Here is an 8,820-nt window from a genome sequence, read left to right as displayed (position 1 = left end):
GGGGTCAACCTTGTTGGTGAGCGAACCTGGAGAACGCAGTTGAGATTCCCTTTGGAAGCAATAACTACTCGACTAGTACCTTACGGAGTATAGCAAAAGATGCCACTAATGGGGAAGTTCACGGCTATGTTCAGCGCCAAACTCAGCAGCACTCGAGCAGAAGTGCATGTCGTCCAAGGACCGCAGCCGTCGCTGCTCAGTTACAAGACAGCCAGGAAACTCATGCTGGTTGACATCGTGCAAGCAGTTGCTGAGCAGACGTCGGTGGACGCTCGGAAGGAGTTTCCTAAACTATTCAGTGCTGAAGAAGTTTCAAGTGAAGTTGGAGGTTTCGAGCGATGCTAGCCCGGTAGCACGACAGCATCGGCGGATTCCTTTTCGGATGAGCCAGGCGTTAGAAGCGGAGTTGGCACGCCTTAAAGCATTAGACATGATCGAGCACGTCACGGGGCCGACGCCTTGGGTCTCGCCAATCGTGGTTGTGCCTAAGCCACACACTGATGGAGCAGTCAGGATGTGTATTGACATGAGAGAAGATAACAAGGCGATCGCTCGTGTACGCTATGTTATGCCCACGGTCGAGGACATCATCAGCATCCTGAACGGAGCAGCGTTTTTTTTTTTTCGAAGTTAGATCTAAACGAAGGCTACCACCAGCTGGAGCTGGATGAGTCCTCGCGAGCTATAACCACGTTTTCCACCCACTGTGGGTTACGAAGAGATTGCTCTTCGGAGTTAACGCAGCAGCGGGGATCTTTCAAGACGCCATTCGACAGATCCTACCAGATGAAAACGGAATTATCAACGTTAGTGATGACATTCTGATTTCCGGACGCACGATGGAAGAGCATGACCGAAGACTGCGTCTGGTCCTGATGAGCCTTCAAGATACAGGGCTATCCTAACACGGACATGCGTTCTCTGCCGACGGAATCAGTGTCGTCCCTGAAAAGGTAGAAGCAGAGGTCAGGAGCCTTCTAAGCATGGTGAACTATTGCAGCCGGTTCATCCCTCGCCTAGCAGAAATCGCCGAACCCCTCAGACGCTTAACGCGCTCCGAGGTTGAATTCCGATGAACTGAAGACCACCAGAAAGCCCTGAACAAGATTAAACACCTGATTAAACTGATTAAACACTTTCAGACTCTTGCGTACTTCGACATCAACAAGGAAACCTGCATCATCACAGACGCAGAACCCATGGAATAGCTGGAATCCTGATTCAAGAGGCCAAAGATTGGAACAGACCCAGCATCTTGGCCTACTACAGCCGAGCGTTATCGCCCACGAAGAAGAAATACCCCAAGTTGATAAAGAGATGCTAGCCATCGTGTCTACCGTGGAGCGTTCTCGAGTATACCTGGCGGGAGGAAAATTCCTGGTGAAGACAGACCACCTGCCGGTATTACTGCGAAATTCCAGCGCCAAGCTTTCCGCGCGGTTGGAGCGGCTGAGCCTCAGACTTCAGCACTATGTCTTTGACATACAGCACATGCCGGGCAAAGAAAATCCGGCAGATTATTTGTCGAGGCACCCGATTGTGGCAAGCGGAGAGGGTAGTCCGACGCAAGAAACAAGCGCCGTAGAAGAATACGTACGCTTTGTGCTGAACTGAGCTACGCCAAAAGCTTTAACGGCGCAAGACATTGAAAACGCGTACAAAGGAGACCCACAGATGGACTCACGGCCCTGCGCACGGCCTGTGGAGGCATGAACTGCTGAAGTCTTTTTACCAGATCAGGGAAGAGTTGACGGTGACGGAGAGCAATTTGGTGTTGAGAGAGACAAGGCTTGTGATCCCAGGAAAAGCACAGATTGATATCGTGCGCCTCGTACACAGAGGTCACCAGGGCATTGTGAAAACTAAGCAGCTCGTCAGAGAAAATGTCTGGTTTCCTGGAATAGACAAGAAGGTGGAAAGCGCCGTCAGGAACTGTGAAGCTTGCCAAAGAACAGTCGAAGAGAATATGACTTCGCCGTTGATGATGACGCCTCTTCCAGGAGGACCGTGGCAGTCACTTGCTGCAGATTTTGCGGGACCGTTGCCTGTCAACAAGTACTTATTAGTCGTCGTGGATAAGTATTCACGATTTCCAGTGGTCTCAACTCTGTCTTCGCTGACTGGAAAAACGGTCATCGCAAAGCTTACTCAAATCTTCGCGGTACATGTAATAACGTAGGTCAAAGACCGATAATGGTCCCCCATTTTTCGCCAAGGAGTTCGCCGAGTTTGCCGCACATAACGGCATCACCGCACAACACCGTTATGGCCTCAAGCGAACGGTGAGGTGGAGAGGTTAATCAAGAACGTAAAGACGACTCTGAAGGCAGCGGGTATTCAAGGACGCTCGTGGAAGGAAGAGGTTCAGGAATACCTCTTGAATTACAGGGCCACGCCACACACGACGACTGGTATACCCCCGTCAGAACTTCTATTCGGTCGCAAGATCCAGACAAAATTACCGCAACTGCCTGAGACACGACATTACGGAAAATTGGAAACGCCTGACCTGCAAAAGACGCAGGATATAAAGGTCTACGCCGACGAGAAAAGACACGCGAGACCTCATCAACTTCAGCGTGGTGACTGTGTTTTACTCAAGCGATCTTCAACCCTATCACATGACGCACGGTATGAACAGCAGCCGTATACGGTTACAAGGGTCCAAGGAACTGCCGTCACAGCTACATGTGGTGACAGAACAGTCGTCAGGAACGGAAGTTATTTCAAGTGGGTTCCCCACAATCAGCCCCGAATATCGGACTACTGGGACGTAGTCGACGATTGTGCGCGGCCACGCAGTGATGAAGCACCCAGTGTGGATCAGGCGGAAGCCCGGGGGTCTCCGAGGGAACAGACACCACCGAATGACGCGAGCCGTCCCCGTCGTTAATGAGGCAACACAGCCGGCAACAAGGCGGTACCCTGAACAGTCTTCACGTGCGAAGCCGCCGAAGAGATACGGATATTTTGTTTTGAATTGAGTGATCAATGTGGCACCGTACTGAACTAAGGTTTATGTCTTTGTTTTGTTTACAATTGATGGGGAAAGCTTTATTGGAAACCGGGGGGAATGTAGTGTTGTTGTTTAGGACATTTTGGATTAACGTGACAGAAGGCGACGATGAGGAAAGGAAAGCGTGAGCGCGTGCAGGGGAACATTTTGGTCATTCTTCGTTTGAGCAATAAACTGGTCGGAAGGTCTGTGGCTTCGTCCGGTGTTCTGACTGAAATGGTCTTCAGGAGACTCCAGGACACTACACATATGAAGCTTTTAATTGTGGTGTAGTTGTCCAAGAAGCGTAGCGCCCGGGTGTGGGTTGGGGTTCCTTGCGCCACGAATATTTTGTGGTGCTTGCATGTGCGAGAGGTACTCCTCCCCCGTATAAGGTCCCTCAGAGAACCCCTCTTATAATATTTTTCTGGCTCTGCCACTGTGTTATTCACCGGCAAACTATTGGGGACACGTACTAGAGGACGCGTTGGTTCACAAAACAATCACACACACACACACACACAAGCAGATATGCAAATAATGCAGATAGTACTTTTTGCAGATTTAATTTTGAAAAATGTTCCTTTAAAATTCCACGCAATTAATCATGTTACCCAGGTGAAAAATACAAATATAAATAAGGGATTTTTTGAGCATTTCCACTCGCAAGTCGGAAGTTAACAAAATATAGTTGGTTGTTTCCCATATGTGGTTTTATATTCTTCATTTCATTATGTTCTTTTATTCTCGATTGTGTCACAAAGTGCATTTCTGTCGTATCGTGGTCTGGTTCCATGTATGATTTCGTCACTGACAAAATAGCGTAAATGCAGGCTAGCTGGTGGATCAACTTCATAATGTAAAAGCCGGAGTCTAGGCACACAGAGGAACGACACGCGACTCGAAGAAGAGCATGTAGACGAAGAACGGTAATGATCTCGTCACCACTCTCACGCGACATCGCGACCCTAAGTGTGTTCATCTACACGTTGTAGCTTTTTCCCGTAGCCACCGCCATCTTGCAGATAGAAAAGGAACCAATAAAAATATGCGCACCTGTATCACTACGTACAGTTGTTTGTGGAGAGTGCCGCAGCTTTGTTTTATTATTACTTTCTCGCAAAGCATAACTGCTGGGTATTCCGACGTAGCCCAATACAGGTGAATACTTGAAGCTGGACACCCTTGGAGCAGATTGTGTGCCATGCTCATGCACCACGAGACCGTTATCTGCATTGAATGGCTCTCCCTGTTAGCCTCTTCGTAACGGTCTGGCCTTGGACGAATCATTGTCGCCTCAACCACCGGCGTTGAGACCTCACATAGGCGTACAGTATCAAGAGGGCTTCGCAGCAGGCATGGGTAATGCACCAATCCCTGTCAAACATAAACACCTGAAGATGGAAAATAATCAATTACATTTCGATTAACACTGTACATTGTTGAACACTGACCTCATCCACTAGAACGTTACGCTTCATTATGTTTATTCGTATGAGCATCCGCTTATGTTGTGCACATCTCATGGAATGGCCGAACGCGCGTCACGATCGCTATTCGCTGCCACTATAGCGCCCTCGGTGGTTTCCCAGACAACCATATACGTCTTTAGGATATCCTCAGGATCCATCACGTCCATCTCTGGACATATGGATGTCCTGAGGACATCCATAAAACTCCGACATCTGCGAGACGGTCAAAGGTGCATCCATGGACGTCCCCTGTTTGTCCACAGGATGTCATGTACGACATTTGGAGGACTGAACCAGGATGTTGCCACCTACGCTATATGGACCTATATTTCGCGTATTTCATTAAAGGGACCGAAAAGTGAAAAATAACCACCATATTTTTGCCCACTGTCGTGCACAACATCATTGCTTGATAAGACACAGAACGCATTACTTCTCAATTCGGCATATTTTTTACGTATAAATATTTTGAACATTGCCGGAACATGGACGGTGCTGCCAACAAACGGCGAAAAAGAGAAACTTGGGTTTTGGCGGTTTCCGGTCCAGGCCTCCCAGGGATTGGTCAATCCTTACCACGTGAGAGCTAATTTTACAGAGAACAAAGTTGACGCACAGGATCTTACAGCTAAACGACATTTTAAAAATGACGCTCACTTCCATAGCTTCTACGTTAATGAAGCATTCACCTACTTCGCCGCTACGGGCTACGATCCACCGCGCCATCTCCAAGGCCGTCTGTGTTATCGCGTTTATTGTTTACGACGTAGGTGGTCATGTTGGTCGCGCGAAATAGTAAGTGGAAGTGGATGTTCGTGGCTGCTGTGTCACGTATTCAGGATACCTACATATGCCTGGTGTAGTTTTGGTGTTCGGGGGTGCAAAAATCATGTTCGTTCATCTTCGTTTTCTGCCACAAGAAGAGAGAGCGCGAGAACGAATGTGGTTCGAAACACTCGGCTATTAGATGCAGCAGTCGTGTCGTGTGCGCTGAGCTTATTTTGCTGCCGATGACTATGAAGATGCCGTAGACGACGAATTGCGAAGGTGTTCGAAGCAAACTGCCGTTCGGTAACCAGTGATTTTGCTTCACCGAGGTGACGAGTTCATCACGTATCTTAGGTATGTACAGGCGTCACACATGTATAAATTACAATATAACGATGACGTATTCCATTTAACTTATGTTGTCCTGCTTGTCCCGTACTCAATATTGTCAACATCAACAAATTTAATTTTAGGGGCCTTCCAGTGTTGAAGTGACGCCAGACTACTACGTGTTGTGTGATCCAGGCACTCAAGTTGACATGACAGAAATAGCTGAAAGCAGGTATGCAAAGTCCAGATATGGAAGCAGTAGATTTGTTAGGTGTTGCAGACTTTGTGACATTTATGGAGACCTTGAACAGGTGCAGAATATTAGTACGACGTCAACAGTAGCAGAGGAAACCGATGGTAACTGCTACCTTGTTTGAATGGCAGAACAATACTTCCCGTGTAAAGAGGTGTAGTTATGACTAAGGAACGCTGATTGATTTTCTAGAGATGCATCCTCTACACTTGAATGACCATTGAAACAGTGAAAGTTTATTGTCTTTTAAGCCCCAATACTGGAATTGTTCAGTGTGTGTCACTGCTGCAGTGAGCCATGCAATGTTACCACACCATATTGGTCCTAAATTTGTAGAGTTCCCCTATCTCAGACACAACCGTCATTTTTCTTTATTGCTCTCGCGATCCTATCTTCGCAGAGATTAATGTTGTTCTCCATGCATTGCATGGGCACTGCCTTTTCTACTCATGCTTTCAGGTTCTGGCTCTGTTGAATAAATCATCGCTTGAGAGTTTGCAGCCATCACGCTGTCTACTGTGTTTGCCTCTATCTATATTGGTGTGCCATAACGGTATAGCACATCAACATGCCAATAACCTACCAACAACAACCAAACAACGTTGCCTAGTCCTACTTTTGGATGGAAACTACACGATGTGGTAACATCCACATATATAAAATTTTAGTCGACAGAGATTGGCTGTTTTTTTACAACCTTCATTGTACTTTTCTTTCGTCTCACTTAGCATGTATGAAGAAAAGTTCCTATCTTCATCAAGATGACAGGTCACTGTTGGATCTGCAGCATTATTGTCCCTGTAATGTTTTCACCAGCAGAGAACACAAAAGTGCACAAATGGTAAAATATAACTAACTTGTTAAATTCAAAAGGGAAAGACGAAACTGTTTATACTTCTCTTGTTTATTTTGTTGCAGGTTTTACAACTCTAATAAGGGCAGGAAGTCCTACTCTGTTTCCTAAATCCCTGGACAATAAAAAAGAAAGATATAGTTTGAGTTGTGACAAAATGTTGCTTCTGCTCTTATATTATATTTCAATTAAACCTTACGATGCATTTGTAGTGTACACTGAAGCCAGTTTCAATTTGCAGGGCTGTCAAAACTACTTTACAAAAGTACATCTCAATTACAGTAACAGAGAACTTATGCTATAAATTATTTAGCCATTTCGGAGTACTATGCACACCAATGGTGCATGATTAACTTTGAACCGAGATCAAGGGTTAGTAATACTTGAAGTCAGCCTTCAAGTCCTTCTTTACAAATGTTAGTTGGTGACGTGATAATGAATCATCTACAAGTACTCCGTTTAGCAAAACAGAGTTAATTAAGTGTTAAATCCCAATCTTGGTTCAAATATTAATTGACATTTGGAAACGTAGTCACTAAGAAGTATACTAAAAGGTTATGAACACAGTTCAGCTGAATGACACTGATGAAAATTATCTTACTTACTCCTCACATATACAATTCAGTATAACCTACAAATACATCTGTTGGAAAGGAGCAGGAATCAAGCTTTAGGTAACGTTTAATGGCAGATGACTAAGACCGACTGTGCGGATGACGATGGGAACAACTGCGGGTGAAGCGCTCACAGGCCACGAGCGTCAAGGGAGAAACATCAGCTTCCTTTTTCTTACACTCCGGGCGGCGCATGGGTAAGACGGAGCCTGTGGTTGGCCAGATGGTACAGTTTCTTGTGACAGTAGCGACGATACTGACGGGGTGACGGCTTCTGGTAACGAGGCTGAAGAGAGTGGACATCATCGTCAGGCGGAACAAACAGAGCGAATTCATCTTTGTGGTGGGATGGTGTGAGTTCACAAAGCTCTCTCGCAATACGTGCACAGTGTCCTTGAGCTTGCAATCGGAAGTCCTTCCCACAACACCTTCTTACAACATCTATGCCCACAGGTTACTTAACCCTCCAGGAACAAACTAGTAATTATGATATGCTGTGACAGCAAAGAAAAAGCAATGAGAAAAAGCTGCAGCAAACAAGAAATGAAAATATGCTGACATCAACATTTCTACAAGTCTGCGCACTGCTGGGAAAGCATCCCTAATAGCATGCATGACGCAGATCGAGATCCAGTGGAGCACTTTCTATTGTATTTTCTCGGAGCACCCCATATCCATCTTGTGAATGGCCGACAGGCGGTATAACGGAATTTCCTGCAGAAATAAGGGTTTTCCGTCCAGTTTGCCGTTCAAGTAGCGGGTAAAGACCGCAAGGCGCTGCCGTGTATGTTGTCATGCTCTTCGTTTTCTCGGATGTATGTAAAAGACACTTGCAGTACTTCGGTGTCAAGGCACAGTATTTCGAAATATTCGTTAGTTCTGATGCAATTGTCTGTCGGCTTTTCACACGCATTCTCTACCTCTCGGCAGCAAAAACCGTAGTATCCATCCGTAGTATCCGTCGGTTTGCATTTCACACATGAACACCTGCACGACGAAAAAACAGCGCTTGTTTCGGCTTACACAAGTGCTTCTCCCTGATACATGGAAATTTCACAAAGCAGTTCATGTTCACGGCACGGTGAGCTACTGCTGAGGACGAATGTGACTCCGATTAATCTTTGGACGAGGAATCTTCTGCTGCGAAGAAAACACTTTCCAGCACGCTAACGCACGAACCACAGTTCTGTGTGAGCGACAGTTCTCGAATGTGGAATTCTAGCGCACTCATGTTCAAGAGGCTCGACATTCTCGACGTAGAAATTGGTCACAAATGCCCACTGCCATTTTCGTTGTCGCCGGATTAGCGCCCGGAAGTGCGCGTATAGTAGTAGTAGTAGTAGTGGCGTCCTATCCCTTTTGTGTCAGGGTGGGCTTTCAGCGGAGTATTTTGATATTTGAACTTTTGAAGGTTCAAGCTTTTTGCTGAACGTAAAGTTTCGATAGGTTTATATTCACTTTTTGGTCCCTTTAGTATTTCTAATCTACTGCGCCATACTAGGAAATAAGGTCACGTGGTGATCTCTTCCCTCACA

At 46.2% G+C, this 8,820-nt stretch overlaps 2 protein-coding genes across 3 annotated transcripts in view; one reads left to right on the top strand and one right to left on the bottom strand.

Annotated features, from left to right (window-relative positions):
- The first annotated feature begins 1,317 nt into the window (after positions 1–1,317).
- LOC135389400 (uncharacterized protein K02A2.6-like) lies at positions 1,318–2,893 on the top strand. Its single transcript, XM_064619453.1, has 4 exons — positions 1,318–1,593; positions 1,736–2,079; positions 2,180–2,282; positions 2,327–2,893. Exons 1-4 carry the CDS (start codon positions 1,318–1,320, stop codon positions 2,891–2,893), a joined length of 1,290 nt encoding a protein of 429 aa, XP_064475523.1.
- A 1,203-nt stretch (positions 2,894–4,096) lies between these two features.
- The window catches only part of LOC135386953 (phospholipid scramblase 2-like), a 124,262-nt gene continuing 119,538 nt past the window's right edge, over positions 4,097–8,820 (bottom strand). The window contains exon 7 of one of the 2 annotated variants that reach the window (XM_064616423.1): positions 4,097–4,389. In XM_064616423.1, coding sequence (XP_064472493.1) covers positions 4,282–4,389 — 108 coding nt within the window. In that variant the 3' untranslated portion in view covers positions 4,097–4,281. The remainder of the gene's footprint in view (positions 4,390–8,820) is intronic. The other variant, XM_064616426.1, reaches the window with a different exon arrangement.

The sequence above is a fragment of the Ornithodoros turicata genome, chromosome 3, assembly GCF_037126465.1.
Source record: "Ornithodoros turicata isolate Travis chromosome 3, ASM3712646v1, whole genome shotgun sequence".
Classification (NCBI taxonomy): Eukaryota; Metazoa; Arthropoda; class Arachnida; order Ixodida; family Argasidae; genus Ornithodoros; species Ornithodoros turicata.
Note: the sequence above shows the minus strand (reverse complement) of the source record. Positions and strands in the feature narration are given on the sequence as shown.